The sequence below is a fragment of the Talpa europaea genome (genome assembly GCF_964194135.1).
Source record: "Talpa europaea genome assembly, chromosome: 1".
NCBI classification, from domain to species: Eukaryota; Metazoa; Chordata; class Mammalia; order Eulipotyphla; family Talpidae; genus Talpa; species Talpa europaea.
In genome coordinates this window covers 117,347,282-117,373,427 of record NC_140073.1, presented here as the reverse complement: position 1 = coordinate 117,373,427, position 26,146 = coordinate 117,347,282, and the positions used below count along the sequence as shown (strand labels likewise).

At 34.8% G+C, this 26,146-nt stretch overlaps 1 protein-coding gene across 3 annotated transcripts in view; it reads left to right on the top strand.

The window, feature by feature from the left end:
- CERKL (CERK like autophagy regulator) overlaps positions 1–26,146 on the top strand; it is a gene marked incomplete at both ends in the record, with an annotated part of 109,785 nt that overhangs the window by 31,683 nt on the left and 51,956 nt on the right. For all 3 annotated transcript variants that reach the window (XM_084228867.1, XM_084228866.1, XM_084228865.1), the window contains one exon: positions 6,767–7,009. In XM_084228867.1, the coding sequence (XP_084084993.1) occupies positions 6,767–7,009 (243 nt within the window). The remainder of the gene's footprint in view (positions 1–6,766; positions 7,010–26,146) is intronic.

Here is a 26,146-nt window from a genome sequence, read left to right as displayed (position 1 = left end):
TATCACGCATAATGTTAAACAGAAATACACTAAGGATAGGGAGTTTGAAAAAGTGTTACTGCTTTTTCAAGGGAGGTTAAGTGAAATTGGCTGTTTTAAAATCTGGTTTGAAGTGATGACAATTTAGTGTCACTGACTTGACTTGGGTTGACACCAGATGTAACTACACTACTACTTTTGCACCATCAATGTAAATGTCAACATGGTGAAAAAGCACATAACAACTTTCATTGTTATAAAAGTCATTTTGTCCCTTTGACTTGCGGAGACTACACATTGACAACTGCTGACAGTATTTCATTTACTTAGATATTGAAGTGAAGGCTTAATTTGCCAATTCCTCCTTTTATTGTCTTTACAAAACAATAGCATAGGTATAGGCCTACCTTTTAGTAATGTTAGACATTTAGGGGGAAAGCTGATTTCTAAGAGCTAGCCAAGATATTTGGAACAAGAATAAATTCTCAAGAAAAAAGTTTGAGCAGAAGACTGTATGACTGGAAGTCTGTCTAGTAACCTAAATTTTCTATTTTATACTTTTTCCCCCAAGTAACAATTTTATGTGGTAGATCTCATTAAATATAGTATAATTTAAAATTGGAAATATCATTTTGCATCATAGAATTAAATGTTTTGAATAAGAAATTAGCATTTTTATTGTCTACTTCAAAACCCCAAACCAAAAAATATTTAAATTTATTAGTTCACTGTAAGTTCATTTTGGACTTCATGCAGAAATACCCATCTATTTTCAAGTACTTAAATTCTTAGGAAATGTATCTAAGAAGTTTATACAAGATAGAAATAACTAAATGGGAAATGCTGCCGATAGAAGCTTAGCATTAATTTTTTATTTGGTGTGATTAAAAATATGACTTGGATATTGGATTAGTAATTTCCATCTATTTCTCCCTGAAAATGTTTAAAATTTCCTCTAAATTTTTTTATAGAATAAAAATGCCATTTTAAGATAAAAATGTGATTTCTTATCACTCTTGATATGGGCATGTATTTAGGAAAATAAACTTTTCTGCTAATAGATAATGTCCTCATTTTTGATAATCGCAATGTGCTATGATGGTTTTTCAGTAAACTATGGGAACTTCCCTCTTTGTTTAAACCCTGGTTTAACCTGATTATTAACAATTAAATTGTGTTTTCTTCTTACAATTAAAGTGTATTCAAATTTATTGGTCCCTTGCTTCACAGATTTATCTCAGTATGTGGTGTATTCAAACAGAATTTTGTATTTTTAATTAGGGGATTAGATAAGTAATTCTGAAGAGCCAAAAAAATTGTTAGACATCACATTGCTTAACCATCTAATATACCACAAGTGTGTGTATACACTATGTTGTGGGAGCCATCTATCAGGCAGGCTTGTTTTTGAGTCAGTATTTTGAGGAGTGGACATGTGCAGAAACTGTGAGCACAATTAGCACCAAGCAGATAAATCCAGCTCTAATCCTGTTTACGGTCTGCATCAGACAGATGTGCCAAGATTGATTTAGACAAGCCCTAGGCTTACAGTAATATTTTTAAAAGTGCCATCCAGTGTTCTATTTTTGTTAAATCTTTGCTAAATATTTTTAAGTGTTGTTGGTTTTACTCTTCTTGTTAACCACTGTAACCCACTTTAAGCAGATTCTGCTTTGCTCTCATGGTGACGGGGTAACTTGCCAGGAGAGGTTATCTTTATTCCCTGTAATTAAATTGACTTTTCCCCCCAAGAAAATACAACAATAGGAAGTGGGCGCTGAATTAAATAAGTAGCATGATATCCAATAGACGTATACTTAAATCCCTTCCAAGAACAGATGGTCCCCAGTATCTCTGTAAGTAATGTGAGAGGACAGTTAATGTTCTGAAACAACCAACTATAACCAATATGATACTAAAGAACCAATAGATTTCAAATAATAAAAGACCTGCCACAAAGCAAAATTACATGTTATCTGTGAGGTTTTACTTCTCATAACCTTCAGAAAAGTATAGGTAGATGATTTTTATATTTTGATTTACTGTTAGCAAATATGCATATTGCAATATAACCTATGAACAGTATTTCATATTTTTCACTGACAGTATATTTTAATATTAAGGTCAAATACATTTTTATTTACCTTATGTTCAAATACACGTCCCAAGCTATATTTATTAATTTTTAAATTCCTTTTAATATACTATCTACCTATCTGCATGTGTTAGGCTGTACATGGGAATGTGACTTTTACATACAAAGATGAAAACTTTTGTAATTATTTGTGGCAGAAACTGGTTGCACTAAACAGGTGGTATCATGGAGCTCAGAACAGCTCTCCTGTAGATGAAAGTGTAAGCAAAGATATAACATCTACATTTATAAATAGAATTGTTTTTAAATAAAAAGCTGTGTTTTTTTGGTTCACATGGAGAATAAAGTGCTCAGAGTCATACTGCTACCACGGGTTTAGTTAAGTGTTTAACTTTTTTAGACCTCAAACAATTGTTTTCTCTATTTTCCTCTTAAATTGTTTTTGTTTGTTTTTTTTTCCCCCAGAAATATTTTTTTATTCTCAGTGTGTCAGAGAGTAAGTGTTTGGAGTGAGGGCTGAGGACAAACAATGACCACCTTAGATTTTCAGCTTACATTCTCAGATCTGTAGAATCTTCCAGGTCACTGGGGGTTAGCCTGAGGGCTTTCTACCTAGAAACCTGAGGAACATTTGGCTTTAGCTCTCTTTCAAGACTAGAAAACCAATGCCCTGTTGCCCATCTTAAGAATTTTAAAAACAAGATAGAAAAGCAGAGCCTAATCTGAGAACTGATTAATACATAGTTCTAAGTTTTAAATAAAAATGTAAATTCAAGTGCATAGAATTGTAACTTTTATTCTTGACTGTATTTAAAATGAGAAAACAATCTTCTATAAAATGAAAAATATACACATTTTTACATTTGTTATGAAATAGTTATATTCAAAATAAAATGAGTCCTGTGATGTGAGAACTGAGCAGATAGTCACGTAATATAAATGATCAGCATTACATGAGTAATAAATCAGAGTTTCTATGTAGGAAATTGGCGCCTGACAGAGTTGTACAGTTGCTGAGAAAGAAAGAGTGCTGGAGAACATTTGCCAACTGTTAGAAATTTCAGAAGTATTTTATTCACAGATCAATTATATTTTCCTTTCAAATACAAGATGCAATGTTTCTTCTGAAACCTGTAATAGTTCTTCTTAGTCTCTTCTTATCTTATTGGCACAGAGACTGTTCTAAATGAAAACTCCAAATTTGAATCTGTGGGTAAACACAGAGACTGGAAGTCTGAGCAGGGAAAGATAAATGTAGGGATATTCAGAATTTTCAGTTCCCTGAATTCCTGGTTGCTACTAACCTCAGAGCCTTTCAAAAGCTGCAGCATTTTATGATAAAATGCTCCTCAGTTAACTAGCCCATTTGTTGTCTGGCTGTTTTCCTAAGGACTAGTTTGAAGACAGAACAATGATTTGCCTAAAGGTTTAAGTTTGACTGGTTTTTGAAGGGTCAAAGTCCTTGCGTCCTTCCAATGTGGTTAAGAAATTGTGACAAAGGTCAGCCAAAGTCCTTGTATTTAAATCTTGCCATCTCTGACCTTGGGAAAGTTACTCAACCTCTCTGTCCTGAGTTTCTTCTCTTTTAGCATCTGCTTCATAGGTTTGGTGGCTGGTGTGAGGATTAAATGAGATAATACTTGTAAAGTGCTTAGGATAATAAGCAGATGCTCATTAAATATAGGCTAACCTGATAGAGAATGTCATTTTAAAAATTAAAGCAAGGAATATGATCAGGAACAGTTTTAGGGTGACAAAGGGAACACTTTTTCAATTACAAAAATATTTTCATTATGGAAAAATTAGAAATTCATGTAAGCAAACTAAACTACAGTCTTACCTTCCAAGTTTTCACAGCCATATTCATATGTGCATATGAAAATATATTATACATGCATTATATATTCAATAAACACAAAACAGTAACAGAAATGAACTATGCTATATATCTGACACCATTCCATTCAGATTTCTATATTGTAATGGTTAGAATATGCATTATTCTACAGAACCAGTACTCCATTGCACATATAGGTTGTTTCTAAGTTTAATGCAATTAATGCTTGGGTAAGCATTCTTTAGCTAAATTGTGCATATTATTTATTCCTTTAGGGTATATTTCTGGAAGTAAATTGCTAGGTGGGAAATGTATGTGTTTTAAAGCATTTTGCCTTTTCTGCACTTTTAAAAAATTACAAAATCCTAATTACAGAAAGGGGAAATTATGAAGGTTTATAAGGAAAAATTGTCTCATATATTCTACCTCCTATTTCTAAGAAGTAACCAATGTTAAATTTGTTTATTTTCTAATTGGGTTTTCTTTTTTTCTCCTTTTTGTGTAAGTGAGATCAATTTCTTTGGAACTTGCTTTTATTTCACTTATTTTTAACTGCTATGAATATCTTTCTAGGTGAGAACAGTCACCTTACTTGTTCATTTATGAGCCACAGATGACTGTGATTGAACCATACTCCTATTGAACATGAATATTGCTTTTATAAATACTCTTGCTTTTATAAATACTGCTGCAATTAACATTTTGAAATCTTTTGATACATAGTCCCAATTTGTTCCCCAGCAGTTACCATTTTTGCATTCCCACTAGCAACTGGGACTGGTTCCCTGTACTCAAAACTGTCATTGAGCATTAGTTTTGATCTTGTGCCAATCTAAAAGGCAAAAAATGGTATCTTGTTGTTTTAATTTGCATTTCTTTGATTACTAATTAGGTTGAACTTTTTTCATATGTTCATTGGTCAATTTGCATTTCTTCTTTTGTGAAATGCCTACTTGGATCTTTTATGTACTTTTCCACCAAAGTGTTTCTTTATTTGATTAAATAGTTTAATTAACTGGATATGTTGCAAATATTTTTGTCCAGTTAGTCTTTAAGATTTTTCAGGCATTAAATTATTTCCATATTAAATATTTGTTTTTTCTGTATGTCAGCTTTTACTATCATGCTTATGGCTATTCTAATTTATGGTTGTTTAAAGTTTTTTCTAATTTAGAAATATTGTTGTTTATGTTATGAGATAGGTCACTAGTTTCTCTCTTAAAAAGAATTCTAAATCACATTTTACAGAATATTTCCCATTTAGCTTAGATGCTACATTTCATTAGTGATTTTTTTAAATATATATAAGCATTTCTCAGACTATTCATTTATCTAATCCAAGATGTGTTTTTTTTTTAAAGATTTAGTTATACATACAAGAACTGGGGTACAGGCCAGAGGTGTGGGGGAATGAGAGGATTCACCAGAGACCGGAGTGGGGAATGGAACAGGCAGATTGACTGAAAAACACTGCTGAGGGTAGCAGCAGGCAAGGCAGGAGAGGTCTGCTGTGCCATGTAGGTAGCTCCCTGACTGGGGATCAAACCCGTGCTGCAGAGGCTGTGGATAGCTTTATAGGTTGTGTCTGAACCCCTTGTGCCACTAGGGAGGCCCCTAATAAGTGACTGTTTTATTATAGTTTAAAAAATGTTTGAGCATGTACTTCCCATTACTAATGTAATTTTAAAATATATTGTTGATATATTCATTCCAAGAAAATTTGCAAATCATTTGATCAGATTCCTTGTCCCTTATATAAAAGAAAATATCACTGAGACTTTGGTCAAGACTGCATTTTAAGTTGTTATTAATAACACTAGCATGAAAAGTGCAATATCTTGGAATTGATATGTCTCCATTCAATTCTTTGCTTCTGAGTATATTTTGAATGGCTTGTTCCTCATGTAAGTCCACATTTTGCTAAATTTATTCTTATATCTAATACAGTAATTGGTCTGAGATTTCTTTGTCCCCATTATGCCTTCTTTATGGATAGCAACATATTTATAACCAGCTTTCTTAGGGTATTTCTAGTTCTAAGTTCTATAATAAGTTCTATAAGTTCTAATGATTTTTAATTTATTCTTTTGGATTTTGCAAATATGGTGTCATCTATAAATAGTTATAATTTCAATTTCCCTTCTCCTCTTTCCATGATTGTTGTTTTATATTTCGTTTTCCTAACATAAGGTAAATGGTCAGAAAGTCCAGAATAATTTGAAATAGTAAGAGTGATAATAGATTTTCTAGCCCTGTTTTCAGAAATTTTTCTGAAAAATTAAACTAGCAAGTTTAATCCTAGCTGTTGGTTTAGTATATTTAAATTTGCAATTTACAAGAGATACGTCTTTTGTTCTAGTTTGGCAGGAATTTGTAAAATTTTCACCTCACGGTAATTTTACTCTGTTTTCATTTTTGCACATGTTATTTAACCACAGTGCACATATCCTTTCCTTTACATGTTGTCTTCAACAACCTGTCATTATATCCGGCTGTTAATGAACTTCTATTCTTTGCATTTACGTTGCCCTATTAGTACCAAAGAATCTTTTGCATGATAATTTATTATTACTGAAATGTTGCTCTGTGTTTTTTTTTTTTTTTTTTTTTTTTTGGAATTCTTCATGCATCAAATAGATTCAAATTTCTAAATGTCCTAGATTTTGTGTGGCAGGGACTCTTCTTTATTTTTCTATTTTTTCATTGTTGGGGAAAATAGACACAATTTTCCCTTTTCGCCCCATATGATATAGGTACTGACATAAGAGAATGTAATTAAATTACAGATGATAATTTTTTGGATTTTTGCTATAGTTCATACAATGATTTTGATTGAAGTTTTAATTTCTTTTCAGGTGACTCCAAGCTTGATTTGCTCTGTAAAGAAGAATTTATTGAACTTAAGGACATATTTTCTGTCAGGCTGAAACGTCGTTATTTTGCTAAACCAGAAGGCAGTGGTACTTTATTAGGTATCACTCTATTTTTTTGTTTGAAAAAGGAACAAAATAAATTAAAGGATTCTACACTTGATCTTATTAACTTAAGTGAAGACTACTGTGATATATGGTTTAGACAGTTCAAGAAAATTTTGGCAGGTAAGTGCTTCTAATGGGATTTCTTTTATGAGTATAGTTTCCTTGATTTGGGTTAAACATTATGATATTTTTATGACTACAGGAACCTCTGATTATGTTTAGGTAGCTTTCTATTCCTAGTTTGAGTGTTTTATTTTTATTTATTTATTTATTTATTTATTTGTACAAGCACTGGGAGGGTGAGAGAATTCACCAGAGCCAGAGCGGGGAGCAGAACAGGCAGAAGGACCAAAGTACACTGCTGAGGGGAGCAGCGGGCAGCAGGAGAGGTCTGCGCGCCATGTGGGACCCTCCTCTGGTGGCCGGGGAGCTGTCGGGGATGGAACCGGTGCCGCAGAGGCTGAGGGCAGCTTCGCAACCCAGCACTCAACCACTACGCCACCGGGGAGGCCCATTGAGTGTTTTATTATGAAAGGGTGCTGACCTTTGCACATGCTTTTTCTACATCAGTTTAGATGATAATGTGATTTTATTATTCTTCTATAAATGTGTGTATTACATTGATTTTTGCATGTTAAGTCATCCTTATAAACAGGAAATATATCCACTTGATCATGGTGTGTGATTATTTAAATATGTTACTGAATTTGGCTTGCTTGTATTTTGTTGAAGACTTTTATATTAGTGTTCATAAGTTTCATGCCTTGTAGGATCTTGGTCTGGCATTGAAATCAGGGTAATGTTGGCCAGATAGAATGAGTTAGGAAGTAATTCTTGGATGGACACTTCCATGAAGAAGCTTTGACAATCCAAAATAACACTCTTAAATAATTTTGATGTCTTTGAAAGTGTATTTAATTTTTTATTAATCTCTCTCTTAAGCTTAGAATTATTTTCCTTCCACTACTCATTGATGGCAAGTGCACATACGTACTGGGCAACTTGATAACAACAGGTTATTGAAGAAAATACTTTTTTCTATTTGAGGGTAGATTGTTCTAAAGGTGAATATCCAGAGAAAAGGAGAACATATTTACTACAACAATATATCCTAATGAATTCAGTGTATCTGAAATTTCTAAATGACATTTATATTTTATATATTAAATACATGAATACAAATACAATACAATTTGACTTTCTAGAAGATTAAAATATAATTAGAGTGAGTTTTAGGATTTTTTTTCCCTCATATATTTGTTTTTTTTTTTTTTTTTTTGTAAATCTTTCTTTCCTCTTAGCTGGTTTCATCTTGTTTGCCAAGTTGATCAGGGTAGAAGCAGCTGGCAGAATTGATGGTGTAAAATGACACAGGACAGAAATGGAAGCCAAAGAGCAGGCACATGGTGAGGATAGAAAGTTTTAGGCTAGATATCATTGCTCAGGAAGACTAAGGACTCAAGTTGGCCACAGGCAGCCAACTGATAAGGTTATGCTCATGGAAGAAAGCTGAAATACATTGTATTAAAACTAGGAGACACTGTTTCTCCATGGCTCTGTGCTTTCCTCTTTGTCCCTTTTTGGGCATTGTGGAGACCTGATTCTTTGCAGATGCAGGAAACCACAGAGGCCATAGTTGTGTTAATTTATCTGAAAGAGTGGATCTTTTACAGTGTTATTTTAAATTCATGTCAGGGAGATTTTTTGTAAGTCAATGTAAAAATGAAAAAATTAGGAAGTTCAATTGAATATGGACATATTAGGAAATTTATGGACAGGGTACTTGTGAGATTTTGTGATCTATAAAATAAGAATGCATCATTTGATTAGGAGAGATAAAGCTTTAGCTTGCACTGAAAGTCTGAGAAAATGTCCTCCCATGAGGCTTATGAAGGGCTGGCCGAGTGATGTGAGAGGCAATGTCCTCAATGTATCTCACCCATAAAATCTATAGCAAATAAGCAGAGGACATCACAACAAATCTCAATTTAGTAACAGCAATTTTATCGGACAAGAGGGACTTGTCCCCCTACCTCAAAAAAGCAAAACAAGAAACAAACTGTCCAAATTTTTTTTCCAGCTTAATGAATGATGTTTAGGCTTGGTTCAGGTTAAAACCTAGCTAAATTACCAAAATGAATAAACTACATATTTTTTAGGCTATTCTTTAGGAAAGTTACTTTTTGTACCTTTAATTCTGATAAGAGTTGGAGGCAATAAAATATATGGAACCACATTCTCTGTCATGGCCTGGAATACAGAGTGAGGTTGCTGGTTAAAAGCAAATAGACTGACTTAAAGTCAGCTACTACAAATAAACCAATAAACCAGGGTTAGAACAACGAAGAAACCTGACCAAGACTGTCTGAATGAACAATTGTGCCATCTTTGTTCTTACATGAACTCAGCAGCTCCTATAGAAGTAGCCAACTCTTCATCTCCATTCCTCACAGATAGGTAAGGGTCAGCTTCACCATACACAGGTGAACAGTCAAGGCTCAAAGCTCTTGACCAGATGTGGTTATTAAGGATACAGTCTTAGGAGGTTTTCCTTGATGTTTCTTTCACTTCCAAATCCATGCAACCCAGATGCTCTCTACAGTGTCTATCATCTGAGAGTCAGTTACAGTAGGCTCAGTGGAGGAGAACAGTGTTGTCTCCAGTCTTCCTGGAGGGGGGTGAGGGATGAGGGTGATTGCTTATCTCATCCAGGTCTTGGACCTGGTTGGATTCTGAGGGTTAGATGGATTACTTCCTGTCTCTTATCCACTATTCCTATTCTCTATGAGGCAGGATCAAATCTTGCAGATGGTGATTATTCCTTGATTCATAATTAATTTTTATTTATTTATTTATTTCATAGAGGCATGTTTTATTTATTTGTTTGTTTGTTTGTTTGTTTTGTTTATACATGCACTGGGTACAGTCAGAAGCGCCGGAGTGTGAGAGAATTCACCAGAGCCAGAGCAGGGAGCAGAGCAGGCAGAAGGACGAAGCACACTGCTGAGGGGAGCAGCGGGCGGCAGGAGAGGTCTGCGCGCCATGTGGGACCCTCCTCCGGTGACCCGGGAGCAGCCGGGGATCGAACCGGCGCCGCAGAGGCTGTGGGCAACTTCGCAACCCAGCGCTCAACCGTTGCGCCACCGGGGAGGGCCCATAATTAATTTTTTAAAATGTGCCCACACTAGGAATTTGTGTTTGATGCAGACTTGATTTGCATTTTAGGGGGTGAGAGATAGCGTACATTATAAAGAATTATATAAATGACTTAGAGTTGAATATTACATTTTTAAGTGCAAAGATTGCTTTTCACTGGTTCTATGGCAAAAACAGAACATCAATTTTTTTTGCATGGATTTATTTTGAATGTTATCTTTAATAAAAAAATAGAACATTTTCTCTGTTAGCCTTTTTTATCTTTCCTCCTGTCCTTGCTCTCCTCTACTGATAAAGACATATTCAAAGCTTCAGCTAGTTGCTTTGATAGTTTACTTTACCAATTATAATTTTAGTATATGTGGATATTGAGTTAGTTTCAAATATGCACATTTATATTTTGAACTAGAGTAATCAATGAGATGTTAGTAATTTCTGAAGAACAAACAACTGGCAGTGGTAGGAGGAAGTAGGCAATTCTCAAATACTTGAAGTATTTTTGTTTGTTTTTTGTTATCTCTCCATTTTTTATTTTTTTATTAATATTTAAAACTTTTTACATCATTGTTCATTTTTAAACAATATTTTCTTTCTCCCACCCCCTCAGGTGTAGTCCCCATAATTTCCTTCACCAATCCACCCATGCACCATCACCATAGTCCCCTGTGCTCCTCCCTCCCTCTGCTCCCTCTCCCTCCTCCTCCCCTGCAGTATGTCTGATTTATAATTGTCTGTTTTTGCTTTGTTGTGTTTTGTACTGTTATTATTTTTTTACACTGATGTCTTACTGGGTTTCCCTATATTCCTGCTATAAGTGAAACCATGCAATATTTTTCTTTTTCCTTCTAGCTTATTTCATGAGCATAATTCCTTCTAGTTCCATCCATGTTGCTGCAAATAGCATGAGTTTATCTTTTGGATTGCTGAATAATATTCCATTGTGTATATATGCTACATCTTCTTGATCCAGTCATCTATTTTGGGGCATTTGGTGTGTTTCCAGGTTTTACCTATTGTAAATAGTGCTACAATAAAGATAGGGGTACAGGAGGTCTTTTGAATCAAAGTTTTTGTGTCCTTTGGGTAGATCCCTAGTAGGGAAATTGCTGGGTCATGTGGTAGCTCCATTTTTAGTAGACTGAGGAACCTCCAGAGAGCTTTCCATAGTGGTTGGACAAGTCTGTACTCCCACCAGCAATGTAGGAGAGTTCCTTTTTCACCACATCCTTGCCAACATTTGTCATTGCTTGTTTTTTTGATATGTGCCTTTCTTACTGGTGTAAGGTGGTATCTCAATGTGGTTTTAATTTGCATTTCCCTGATTATTAGGGCTGTTGAACATTTTTTCACATGCCTGTTGGCCATTTGCATTTCCTCTCTGGAGAAATGTCTTTTATGTTCTTCTGCCCATTTCTTGACTGGATTGTTTATTTTGTTTTTGTTGAGTCCTGTGAGTTCTTTGTATATCTTTGTGATGGGTCCCTTATCAGATGACTGGAGTGCAAAAATTTTTTCCCAATCAGTGGGGTGTCTCTCTGTTTTGGTTAATGTCTCTTCTGCTGTGCAGAAGCTTTTCAGTTTGATGTGATGCCAGCTGTTTATCTTTTCCTTGACTTTCTTTGCTTTGGGTGATGAGTCTTTAAAGATGTTATTGCGATGTATGTCTTGTAGTGTTTTACCTATATTTTCTTCTATATATTTTATGATTTCAGGTCTTATATCCAGTCTCTTATCCATTTTGAGTTGATTTATGTGCATGGTGAGAGGTAGTGGTCTAGTTTCATTTTTTTGCTTGTGGTGGTCCAGTTTCCCCAGCATCAGTTATTGAACAAACTGTCCGTGTTCCGTTGAATATTCTTTGCTCCTTTATCAAAGATCAGTTGTCCATATAAGTGTGGTTTTATTTCTGGGCTCTCTGTTGAGTTCCATTGGTCTATGTGTCTGTTTTTGTTCCAGTATCAAACTGTTTTAATTATTATGGCTTTGTAGTATAGCTTGAAGTTTGGAAGTGTGATACTTCCTTTCTCCTTTGTTTTCATCAGTAGGTCTTTGGCTATTTGTGGTTTTTTGTGGTTCCATATGAATTTCATCAGTATTTGTTCTATTTCTTTGAAGAATGTCATTGAGATTTTTATTGGAATAGCATTGAATTTGAATATTGCTTTTGGTAGGATGGACATTTTAATAATGTTAATTCTTCCAATCCATGAGCAGTGGATGTCTTTCCATTTCTTTGTGTCTTCTTCTATTTCTTTTAATAGTGTTTTATAATTTTCTTTGTATAGGTCTTTCACCTCTTTTGTTAGGTTTATTCCCAAGAAATACTTGAAGTTTTAAGAGTAGTTCAGAAAGAGTAAGTAGATTAAAGTAGGTTTATAAATTAAATTCAGCTCAAAATTATTTATTTTTAGATCCTCCCCTGGTGGTACAGCAGTTGAACGCTGGGCTGCGAGGCTGCCCGCTGCCTCTGCAGCGCCCGTTCGTTCTCTGACCGCCTGCGAGGGTCCCACAAAAAAAATTATTTTTATTTGAAGAGAAGTACTTCTACATTCTAATTTTTACAACAGTTGTGCACAATCCCTTTTTTTATTCTTAGTAATAGTCAATACAGTTAGGTTGACTTTTCTAATAGGCAGTGTAGGCTAATTTACTCAATACATGTTTTGAATAGGACACTGTGTTAAATGCTAAGAATACAAAAATGAAATGAGATGTAATCTTGTATAAAAAGCCCTTGCCCTAGGAGACAAAAGAAAACCCATATTATACATGTGTTAGGGCTTCAGCAAATATATGAACTGATTAATAGGGGATAATAATTATTGATCATTGATTCCAAAATTCAGATCTTTAAAAAGATGTAACCATTAGATCTGTAGTCATTCATAAGCCTATGATGTAGTTTTGTGGTAAGTCATTTAAGTTTTTAAGCTTTTTTATACCTGATATGAAGATAAACCATGACCTCTAAACATAGCTCATGCACATTAGATATCTTATTTGTATTCCCTTTGGGTCTGATCCAGTTTATGCATATTTGGGTTTCCTAGAATAAGTAATCTAGAGAATGATAATGCCATAAACAGATAAAAAATCTGCACATTGGTTGATCTGAAGGAAAGATGTTCTGTTCCAGACATGTTGGAGCTATATGTATCACAACACTTTGTTGGAGGCACTTAGCAAGCTGGTGTTTTGCGAGAAACATGCAAAGAGTATAAAAGAGATGCAGAAGGAGTTGATAGGGCTGGATGAATGTTTGCAAGGGAGTAGTAGTTTTTTTTTTTAAGTAAATGATTAAATACAAAATGTGTATAGGCATATATTTAAATAAACAGAGAAGACAAAATCCAGAGCTAAAAAAATAGAAGGAAAGGTTAAAAAAAAAAAACACAAATGAAAAAACAATCCTTCTAGCACAAGACCTTTGGATTTTCTTATATTTAGGTTTTGCTAATTTATTTCCAGTACTTAATACTTATTCAGAGACAGTTAGCAAAGGTATTTTTAGCACATAATTGGTTGAGTCATTTTGGGTATTATTGTTTTACTTCTAAATGCTAATTTCATGAAGTAGGCAAATGTAAATGAGCCATATTTATTTAAATATTTTATTCTTATAATGTAGCCTGCTTTTTCATTTCACTCACTCGGTTTTCAGCTATGAAAAACAAAAGAAATGAAATACTCAAATGCTTGTTTTTTGTTTCTAAGAAGAGTAATTTTTCCTAGTTTCCCATGGGATAATAATGTTGCTCATTATAGGATGCTTTCCTTGATAGCAAATATCAGGACTTCCTAAACATTGACTTTGTTTAATACTTACATTGTTTTGTGCAAGAAAATCATAGTAGATGGTCTATTGATATTATAATGAACCAGGCAGAATTTTCTTATTAGGAGAACAGAATAATAAAATGTTTGGTATGCTGCCAAGTGATATGTTTATAAGGAAAAGTAAACTGGAAATTGGTATTATACAATGATTATTTTAAAATGAGCACTTGTTATATGTTAAAGTTTGATAGCTGTAGGCACTTCTGGTCCTGCACTGTTTGAATCAAGAAACTTGATTCTTTAGGGATACGTTATTTTCTGCATGAACATTGTCTGAAATGCAGGTAGTTTTGTTATTTCTTTTTTTTTGTAAACAGTGGATCAAGACAGTCTTATGACTAATTGAGTTGGATTTTATTATTAAAATATATATTAAAATCATGCATGTCAGTATTGAATGCTTTTACATCAGTATTAAAATAATGTGTAAACTGATTAAATATGTATCATTTATACATTAATACCAAAGCCCAATCCCATTTGAAGTACTAGACATAGCAAAGGTCATGTGATGTGTGTCTTCTGCACTGGTTTTGAACTAGTCCCTGTGGAGTGTCACCTACTCCCCCAACCCTTTTGCTCCCTGTGTGGATTCTCCACCTGCCATTACCCTCTTGAGTGTAACTCCTAATCAACATGCTTTTTATTGAGTAGTTCTGAGGACTTTTTATGTACAAAGCATTCAAAGCTTCCATATGTATGTGGAGTCTTATTTTTTTTAATCTGATTTTGTCATCCTTAGGAATAACTTCTTAGCATATTTCATCCAGTCATGCCAGTTTGGTTTACATCCAGGTAGATACAGATCTCATATCTTTCAGTTACTCAAATACACACTTGCTATGGCAGCCACAAATTTTGAATTTTTAGACGATCCATGATATTTTATTCTTTTCAATAGAAGTTACTTACCAAACATAGACATTTAAAGACATATGTTTTATCAAATCAAAGATTAAAATTAAGTTAAATAAGTTTGCCTGGATTTTTTTCACTCTTCCTTAACCATTGTTCCTTCTTTCTTTAAGCTAGACACAGTTTCTGTGAAAGTCTTAATGAGTAGTAACATTGCTTAGCTCTTCAAAAGATTAACATATTGAAAAGAAATTCTTTTGAAATTAAACCTCCAATTTCATTGAATTTGTAACTGAAAATATACATGTACAGAAATATTGCTATAATGCAAAACTTGCTCAATAAAGAACAGGGAAAATGACTATTTTCAAATAAATAGAGTTCCAGTTTGACATTTTGAGCCATTTCCATTCCAGCCATTAGCAATGTGAAAAATCACCTTAAGAAAAATTGACAGACATAATAAACTGTAGCAGTAGATCCCTGAGAAGTTTACATAATAAAACTGAATATGAAATAAGTATATTTAAAATGATCTAAAGAGAAATTGAGCACATAAAAGAATAGTGTGTAATCCAAAGGGATAGTAATTTTCCCAACATGTACATATATGTGAATTTTAGTTTCAAAAAGCCCATCCAAGGACCTTCTGTTTCTCAGTTTGAGAATTCAGAGATTCTGATTAAATGAATCTCAGTGGACCCAGGAATGAATTTCTTTGAGAAATCTCTTTAGTTATTTTAATGTGTTGCCAGAACCAAGGACTACAGATGTTGAAGATTTGACCTACAAGTTTGATTTAATGAACACATGTAGGACTCTGAACTCCATGTTTATCAAAGGTACCTTGACAGGTATATTAGTGGCATAATATTCTGTATTCTTGTTATGTTAAATATTCTTTAAAGGTTATCTCTTATTTTTCAAGATATTACCTGGCAACTGGTTTACAACTGGTAAAGACTGAGAGAAATATGTCAAGGGTTCCTCTTGCCCTTTCATATTTCTTATTAGCATCTGCTCTCACAGCTATTATTCTCAACTGAAGGCAAGAATGATAGAATTGATGGAATGAAAGCTTCGGAAACATAATAGTAATTATGCTTGGGATGAGTGACACAAAGCCATCTTCCCAGGGGTTTCTTGCTAGGTCTCTGTAACATTTTTCCCCCCAAGGGAGGGCTATATATATTTTTTGCACATAATTTATTATATTTTAAATAATGAATTGATATCATGAAGAAGAAAATTGTATTGCCAGATTAGTCATTGACAGAGTACCTGGGAATAGGATTGAAGAGGGACCGTCATTCTTGAGTTATTTCTGATACATTTCAAATTTCTTTTGCTAAGAAGAGGTCCTTGAATTGTCTCTTGTGTAACTAAATTACTTTCTTAGAAAAATATTAGGTATGCTTAGTCAGATCTTATGTGATTTTATTAAAAATCCTAAATAAAGATTTCTCTAAATATTTTCAATAAATGTTGAATTAAGTTTATGCTGTTAAATAAATTAATGCTTATTTCTTCACTGAATTATAGAGAAATCATTTTAAAATTTAAAACTTTAATAATAGTTGACATTTATTAAGCATTTACTTACTATATGCCAGATACTTTTAAAAGCAATTGTTATTAATTTTCTCATTAAATCCTCATCATAATAACATAAATGTTATGTAAAAAGGGGAATAATATTACTTATGAATTTTTTATTGTGATGTATGACGAATTAAAGTAATGCATTATTTAGCAAATGGTAGAATTAAAAATTATCATCATCTTTGTTTATGCAAGAGATAATTAAGGCTTAAAATAGTTAAAAATATTTTCTAATATGAAATTAAACAACTAATATATGGTGGGGGAACTAAGATCAAACTTGTATCTCTTGAATCTGGAACACAGACCCATAACTAATGTGGCGTTGCCTCATCAGTGGTATCCTGTACAATCATTCTTTTTTTTTTTTAAAGATACTTATGCATTCAAGAACTGGGGGTACAGGCCAGAAGTGTGGGGGGTGAGAGGATTCACCAGAGACAGAGTGGGGAGCAGAACAGGCAGATCTACTGAAATACACTGCTGAGGAGAGCAGTGGGCAAGTCAGGAGAGGTCTGCTGCACCATGTGGGTAGCTCCCTGGCTGGGGATCAAACTCATGCTGCAGTGGTTGCAGTTAGCTTCATAGTGCTGTGCCTTAATCCCTTGCACCACCATGGAGGCCCTGTAAAATCATTCTTAGGTGTATTATATTTACTGTAAGATTTAGTCTCTATTCTGAAAAAAAGGGCATTAAGAACATTTCTTTTTTGGAAGGAACTATATTATCTTGTTTGAACTTTATTCCTGTATAGTGTTCTTTTTTTCCTCCAACTTTGATTCAGAATTCTATAGTGTCTTGGAGTGCTACGTTCACCCTCTTAAACAAAAATATAAAATTAACGATAAATTGGTAAACTACTTGTGAAAATGACAGGTTAAGAATAGTGATTTTTAAGGGCCTCCCTGGTGGTGCAGCGGTTGAACGCTGGACTGTGAAGCTGCCCGCAGCCTCTGTAGTGCCGGTTTCGATCCCTGGCCACCGGTAGGGTCCCACATGGCACACAGACCTCTCCTGCTGCGCTTGCTGCTCCCCTCAGCAGTGTACTTCGTCAGTCTGCCTGTTCTGTTCCCAGCTCTGGCTCTGTGAATTCTCTCACCTTCCCGCGCTTCTGACTGTACCCAGTGCTTGTATAAATAAATAAATAAAATCTTTAAAAAAAAAAAGTGATTTTTACATGTGATGCGTTTTTCCAAATCAATATGTAAACATACTAATAGGCAAATTGACAATACTTATCAACAGACAATTCTTTTTTTTTTCAATATGTGGTATAATTTATTTTTGCATGTGCATTTCTCCATATTTTTATTTTTTATTTATATATTTTTTACATCATTGTTCATTTTTTTTAAATAATAAATTTTATATTTATATTCCCCATACAATTGCAACCCCCCCATTTTGACCCGAATCCCTCCCCTCCCACCCCCCACCCCCCAAAAGGTGTCTCTGGTTCATAGTTTTTTGTTGATTTTGATTTTCACTTTCTTATAGTTATTCATTTTCCTGGTCCATTATTTAAGTTTTCTAGATTCCTGCTATGAGTGAGACCATCTGGTATTTTTCTTTTTCTTTCTGGCTTATTTCACTGATCATGATCCCTTCCAGCGCCATCCATGTTGCTGCAAATTGCATGCGTTTATCTTTTTTGAATGCTGAGTAATATTCCATGGTGTATATGTACCACATCTTCTTGATCCAGTCATCTATTTTTGGGCATTTGGGCTGTTTCCAAAGCTTAGCTATTGTAAACAGTGCTGCTATAAACATAGGGGTACAGGTGTTCTTTGGAATTACTGTTTCTGTGTCCTCTGGGTAAATACCTAGGAGTGGAATTGCTGGATCATATGGGAGCTCTATGTTTAGTAGGTCCAGAAATCTCCACACAGCTCTCCATGGTGGTTGGACCAGTTTGCACTCCCACCAGCAGTGCAGGAGAGTTCCTTTTTCTCCACACCCTCGCCAACATTTGTTGTTGCTAGTTTTTTTAATATGTGCCATTCTCACTGGTGTAAGATGGTATCTCATTGTAGTTTTGATTTGCATTTCCCTGATGACAAGTGATGTTGAACATTTTTTCATATGCCTGTTGGCCATTTGCATTTCCTCTTCAGAGAAGTTTCTTTTTAGCTCTTCTGCCCATTTTTTGACTGGATTATTTTCTTTGTTGTTGTTGAGTCTCATCAGCTCTTTGCAGATTTTTGTGATCAGTCCTTTATCATTAGTGTTGTGTGCAAAAATGTTCTCCCAGTTGGTGGGGTTTCTCTTTGTTTTTGTTATTGTCTCTTTTGCTGTGCAGAAGCTCTTTAATTTGATGTAGTCCCAGCTGTTTATCTTTGCCTTCACTATCACTGCTTTGGGTGATGTGTCTGTAAAGATGTCTTTGATGTGAATATCACATAGTGTTTCGCCTATATTTCCTTCTATGTATTTTATGGTTTCAGGTCTTATGTCTAGTTCTTTAATCCATTTTGAGTTGATTTTTGTGTGTGGTGTGAGGTAGTGGTCAAGCTTCATTCTTTTGCATGTAGCGACCCAGTTTTCCCAGCACCATTTATTGAACAAACTCAACAGACAATTCTTAAAAGAAGAAATCACCATAGGGAAAAATATAAATTCACTAATAATAATAAAAGAATTCAAAACTTCACCCTCAACATTTAAAATGAGTGGTAATATTATAGTGCATTTTGCAGTATTTAAAATTCCTTATAGCAGCTATCACTACTAACTGAGACTTTTCAAATGCCTTGGAATGAACTGGGCATGCCTTATAAAAAATATAGAAGTTCTTATTGTTAGCTAAAAGGAATTTTGAAAACACTGGTTTGTGATCAATTTCCAGGCTTTATGTTTAGCAGAGTTTCCAAAGTAAATATTAAATGTTGTAAACCCACAGGAGAGATTGAAAGTTGAACCAGTCCTTAGATGAGAGTATAATGGATTGTCATTGAACAATTTTTTTCACTGAAAAGAAATGAAGTAAAAAGCGATAAAGCAGCATTCTCACAGTATGCCTAAGTAGGAGATGCATAATATTTCATATTAAGTGAAAAATTATTAAACCCCCTGGCATTCATTAGACTACCAGAATGCTAATGAAATTGTGTGATATTTATATAGATATTATATGTAACTCCAGGAATTTTAATTTTATATGAATATATTTGTTACTCTTTGAGGCAGGTAGGTGGAAATTTGCAAAGACTACATGCATTGTGATAACATTTTATAAATCAACCATTTTCCTCCTTATTGTTCTTTGAGATACTAATTTAAGTGGAAATTATATATTTTGAAAATTTTTGAATTTTCTGTTTATACACGTGGGTTGTTTCCCCTATGAAAGAGGAGAGATGGGCAACAGTGTGTGCGGCTTCCTGGGTTCCTCACAGCATCTGGTGTGGGCTATGTTCTTTTCTATTCAGTGCCTTTCTGCAGGTGAAAGAAGTGGCAAAGCTGGGAACTTTTATCTATTAAGGATGCTCCTAATCTCTTGTTTGCCCAGGGAGGTCCAGTTTGCAGTTTAAGGTTGGTGTAACCACCAAATCTTCTCTAGAGCTGAACCATACAGCAAAATCAGTTTTGTCTGTTAGTTTTGTTATCACTTCTCATGCCTCTGGTAGAAAATGCAATGACTTATGTTCTGATTTTTGACTTATACAGGTAATTCCTTCATAGACTATAAACTCCCAAGAGCACAGAGATTATTTTTTTAAGCATATGGACTAGGACTTAACATAAAGAAAGTGCTCAATGTTTATTTTTCATTTCTTACACTTGCCACAGTGCTTACCCAGTAAATGTAGATAAAGTCCACCAATTTGAGAGCTTGTCATGTATGCATTAGGCATTACCCTAGTTGCTTTAAACATCAACTAACAATCTTTACCACAGAAATTTGGGGTCAAGATATTTTCAATTTCTGCAGATAGGGGTACAAATTCTTGAGAGATTGACTGCCTTGCTCTGGGCCACACAGTTACCCAATGGTGGAATAAAACTCAAATCCAACCAAGCCTTTCTAACTAAAAAAATATGCTTGTTTTTCTGCTACACTGCTTACCAACAGGAAAACTTAATTATTTTATCAAAAGATGGAGTACAATGACTGCTTGGGGGACTAAATATATTGTGAACGATATAAAAAAACAAGTCCTCGGCAACACTGCAAAGGATACCATCAGTGGGTCCTTCTGGTTGAACTTCTGGAAGATGAGAAGTTGATGAAATTGGTTAGCTAATGCTGATACCTTGATATTGGCCACAGAGAGGGTCCCTTTAAATTCAAGGGAACAGGGCTTTCCTGTTCCCTGAGGTTAGATAGCAAGATTGGTGGGTCAAAATGGAGAGGACAGATATCTGCCTGACTTGTACTAGTGGTTTTCTTTACAAAAGGAAATATCATTATTTAGACATTTCTGAATTGTCTGAGTGTCCTATCAAAAACAAAAATTTCCCTTTTGTTAAAAAAAAATCAAGACTTGGAAGTTTAGTTTTTCATTTTTCTAAAAAAAAAATATTTCTAATTGAAGTAATATCCTTGGATATCCTCTTGAGGTATCACCATCCTAGTGACCCACCACCAACTCACCCATATTCTGCCACCATAGTCCATTGTCTTTCTTCCGTCTTTGTTCTTACTCCTTCCCCAGCCCTCCCCCAAGACTTTAAAATCTAAACTCTAACAAATTGTTGTTTTGAGATTCTTTAAATGGCTCACCACAGATGTTAATAAATCTGTCAGAAATTGGGTGATTTTCTTAGCTCCAACAGACCAGATGGGTGGGAAGGATGATCACCCTAAGATGCCATGACTGAGTTCTCTATTTATATTCCTTTTATGTAAGTGATAGCAAAATCTATCATTGCCCAGTTTATGAATGAGTCTTTGTGACTAATTGGATTTTTATCTGCATAATCTGGGTTTGGTTCCTAGTTTTACAGCTTACTTAGCAAACGATACTCCCATCTTTGAGCATCCTTAGAACCCACAATAGCAAAACCTTTAGCTTTTCAAGACTATTAAGCTTACATAGTCTTTCTAGAAAGGTGGAGGGGAGGGACTGTCAATTCCCTAATATATACTGATAGAATTCATTGTCATCATCATCATCATCATCTTGAATTCTTGGTGTGCCAAGGAGAGTGCTGAGTTTCATACATGCCAACTACTGTTAATTTTCACAACATCCCTGAGGCAGGTTGTATTATCGTTACCATTTTATGAACAGGGAGACACAGGGTAGAGGACTTAAAACAAGGTCACATAATTGTAAAGTTATATAACTGGGATTCAAATGCAGACAATTTGCCTCCCAGTCCATGAAAGTGTCTGTTTCCTAACAGTTTTACTAAAGGTTGTGTTTCAGGGCAGGGAAAGGGGCACCCCAGGACCCCGAAAAATGCCTGCTCAAAATAGGTTTTGCTATCTGCTGCATCAAGACAAAACATATGACTTTTAATGGAAAGGAACTTTAATATAATGAGTAACAAAGATAAAGAACATAGTTTTCAAATCAAGCACCTGAAGTTACCCTTCCCTTCGTGGTTAAATGTGCAGCCAAACAGGACTGGCCCAAAGCAAGGCCTGAAAGCCTGCCACTAGTTGAAAGCACCTTCCGGCGGGGAACCATAGAAAAGGGTCAGAAGCAGACAAGTCTGGGAGGAAAAGAGCAAAATCAAAATCAAGATAAAAGCTGCTAGTGTTAACCTCCCCATGGATCTCTCACCCACGTCTATTTAACCAGTCCAGGACCAAGAAGCCAGTGCAGCTTCTTCACATGTCTCTCTGCTCCATGTGCTTCCTCCAGGTCTCCTTCTGGCTCTCCATCCTGCTTCCTTCCTTCCCCAGTCTTCTCCCCAGCTGCTTCTCCCTGCTCAGCTCCAGGGAACCTGAAACTCCCCCATTTCCTGGGGACCACCCTGTTGCAGTTGTACTCTCATGCTTTACAATGTTTCCAATGTGATAAGTGAGAAATGGTATGTCAATAGTTTTAATTTGCACTTCAAAAATTATGAGTAAAGTTGAACATTTTTTCATTTCTAAGGACCATTTTATATCTTGTGGATTGTCTGCATATAACTTGCCCATTTTTCTATAATTTGTCTTTTCCCTCTCAGTTTTGAAAAGCTTTTTTATATTAGAAATACTAGTCTTTTCTGTGATATATTGCAAATATTTTTCTCTTGATAACAATTTGTTTCTTGGCTTATGTGTTTTTTTTTCCCAGTTTTTGTTTAAAAATTTTATTTTGTTAAATTTGCCACTGTTCTCTGTTGGCACCTGGTGTATCGTCATAGTGGAGAGCCAGATTATAGGAAATTCATCCATGTTTCCTTCTAATACTTGTGCAGTTTAAGTTTAAATTTAGATTTGTCATTCCATTTGGGGTTTGGTATTGATGTTATTTCCCCCCCAAATAGTTACCTGCTATCCTAGTACCATTTGCTAAAAAGTCTATTTTTGTCCGAGAGTTTTGAGATGCCACCTTTGTTGTCTATCAATCTAGCAATTAAGTTTCTATATGTACTTTGGTCTATTTCTGAATTTCTGTTCTATTCTATTGGTTTGTCTCTCTCTCTGTAACTGTACCTTTCCTAAAGCCAGTAATGTATATATCTTTTCAGTCTGGACTTTTAATTGGGAAAGTGATATAGTGAAATAGGTCTACTCTATAGTGTTTTCCAAAATGAATACAAATGCATATCAAGATTAATATAAAAGTTGGTTAAAAAATGCATGACTTACTTGGTTGAATTTTCTTTTTCTTTGCTCTCCTGTCTGCTTGTTCTCTCTTGTTCTAAATATATAGTCTTGACTCTATTATTATTTTAATACTTAACTACTGAGGCAATTATTCCCATCCCATGACTGAGGTGATAACTCTTTCTAGGATTGCTATTTGGTCAGGTTCAGCTTTAGAAATAGAGATCTTCACATTGGCATATTGTATGTGAAGTTAGAAGTTAGTGGGCTTGTTATTTTAAGCAGTGTATAGAATTCAGATTATTTTCATCTATGTGTAAAATGGTGCTATCAGTAAGTTTTTGATGATATTAAAGTGAAACTGATACATTTTAATATAAATCATCTACTGTGAAATATCTCCAACTCTGAGTTCTACTGCAAGTTGTCAAATCTTAAGTGTAAAAGACTGTTACACATTAACTGGGCATAGTTTAATATTAATAGCTCCTGAGAATCATGGCTGAGTTATTTCCTGTGTTTAGGTTCTCTCTTTGCAACAATTTTATTGCTTTTTTGTATAAAATGGCTGTGAATATACACTAGATTATGACAAGGTTCTGGGCTCTTAACTTTGATGAACACCGTGCCGTTTCCATCCTGCTGCACTCAAAACAGCACAGATGTGAGTCTGGGAGTGGCGTCCCCGCTGCTCTCATGAGCCTTTGTTTGGAGAACACCCTGATTAACCCCCACCCTTCATGGTTCATTGACTCACTGATAGATCAAGTTTAAACTAGTACATATTAGCACATTTGTTACTAACAGAGGAACAGTTGGCCATTCTATTTTACATTGCTGGTTCATTGCAAACTGGCATGCTAAAAAGTCTCTACTCCAGACTATGAATTGAGAGGTTACCAAAGGACTAAGACCTAGTCAGCTATATATTAATATTGCATCATACCTATATTTTAATCTTGGGTTATGTATTTGGGGATGCTTATAAAATTATGACTAGATAATTATCACTTTGAGATCTGTTTTTTGCAATAGTTCAGAGGATTTATATATCTCACTCTAGCTTTCCTTTTAAACAGTTTGTCATAACTGGATTGAGAGAAAAAAGCAAGGTTGTGACTTCCTGCTGCTCTGTGTTGTTGCATTCTAAAAATGATTTTCATAGAGTTCTTTGCAGCCAGTGATTTTACCTCAATCTTTACAATGTACTCTATTTGTGTGTTACATGGAAATGTTATTTTGGTCAAGAGAGCTAGGATGTATATGATTACTTTATCACAAACTAAATGTAACCATCCCCTGCTAATTTAGCCTTTTATTCACCAAATGTCTTAAAACTTTCTCTTTCTTCCTCACTTAATTTTCATAATTTGCAAATGCTTTTTCTCATGGAAGATAGGTTTACCAAATCATTTGGCAGTTTTGAGTTGTGAATTCTGTCTTGGCTTCATCTGCACTCAATAGTACCATTCCCTTGGCCACCTGCTTCTTTGCATTTCCTTTCTCTTGTGAAATGATGAGGCATGAGTGCCCCTATGGGGCTGAGGACAGCACTCTGAGTCCAAGCCCAGGGTAAGACAATCAAGGTTGCGTTTCAAAACAAACTAGTCCCTGGTAGATCAAAGGCTATTCCTTTCAGGTCTACTTTCTAATTTTTGTCATAACTGGTGGTTTGTTTCTGTAAGGCAGATTTGTTTTAGGTTCTGAGCAACAGGACTGGTATTATTTTCATTGCTGCTATAAAATTTAATTTATAAAAGATTTTATCAGCTCAAATATAAGTCTTTCTTCTGGTTATATGTTTGCAGGTATAGGAAGTAAGTATGAGATAGAATTTGAATTACTTTTATTTTTTTAAAGCTTAACATAGTATGAGTAAGAGGTTGTTAATATTTCTGAAAAATATTTCACAGGATTTGGATGTCTGTTGCAAATTCTACTTCTGATAAATCTTTGGCTCTTTTAAAAATATTGCCTTAACCTTTTTTTGACTTTTTTAGTAATTGAGCAGTTGAATTTTTGGACTTATTTTACAGCATGACACCTTATAAAGGACAGTTTTTTGCTTACATGATTGTCTTGCAGTATTCATCTTTTACTTTCTTTAATGCAATTGGAATTTGTTTTATAATTTTTTAAAAATTTGGTTATTGAAAAAAATTATTCACTATATATGTATGTATACTACACATATGTAGTATATACATAATACACACATATATACAGACACACACATATATGTATGTGACATCTGCTGTATGCCAGATACTGTTCAAGAATTAGTGATATAGCAGAGAGTGGAACCAAAATGCCTTTGACCTCAAGAAGTGGTTGTGTCTGTGGTCTGTTCAGGATGTGTATAGCAAAGCACCATAGATTTGGTGGCTTATAAATAGCAGAAACTTAGTCTCATAGTCAGTCCTGAAGGCTGGAAGTCTCAGATCAGGGTGCCAGCATGGTAATGTTGTGGTGAAAGTCATCTGAATGTGTTTCACATGGCAGAAAGAGAGCTATCAAGCTCTTTGAAGACTCCTGTTCCCATTCATAAGGAACGCATCATCAACACCTGTTTATCTCCTCCCAAAGGCCCAACTCCTAATACCTCACATTAGAAATTAGGATGTCACTATATGAATTTAGGGGAGGGGAATACAAACATTTAGGACATTACAAAGGAAAATATAAAAAAAAATCACAGTTCATGGAGCCTCCCTATTGGCACAAGAAGTTAAGATACAATCTATGAAGCTGCCCTCAGCCTCTGCAGCACAAGTTCAATACCTGGCCAGGGAGCTACCCACATGGTGCAGCAGACCTCTTCTGTCTCGCCCGCTGCTTCTTTCAGCAGTGTACTTAGGTCAGTCTGCCTGTTCTGTTCTCCACTCTGTCTCTGGTGAATCCTCTCACCCCCATACAACTGGTATGTACCCCAGCTCTTGAATGAATAAATGAATCTTTAAAAAAAAAAATCACAGTTCTATGATGTTAAATGGCACTACCAGGCAATGGGAAAGACTTATTATACATAGGCAGTAAAGGAAAATTTCAGTGTCTGTGAATTTTAGAAGAGAACTGAAAGTAAATTGAATAGTGAG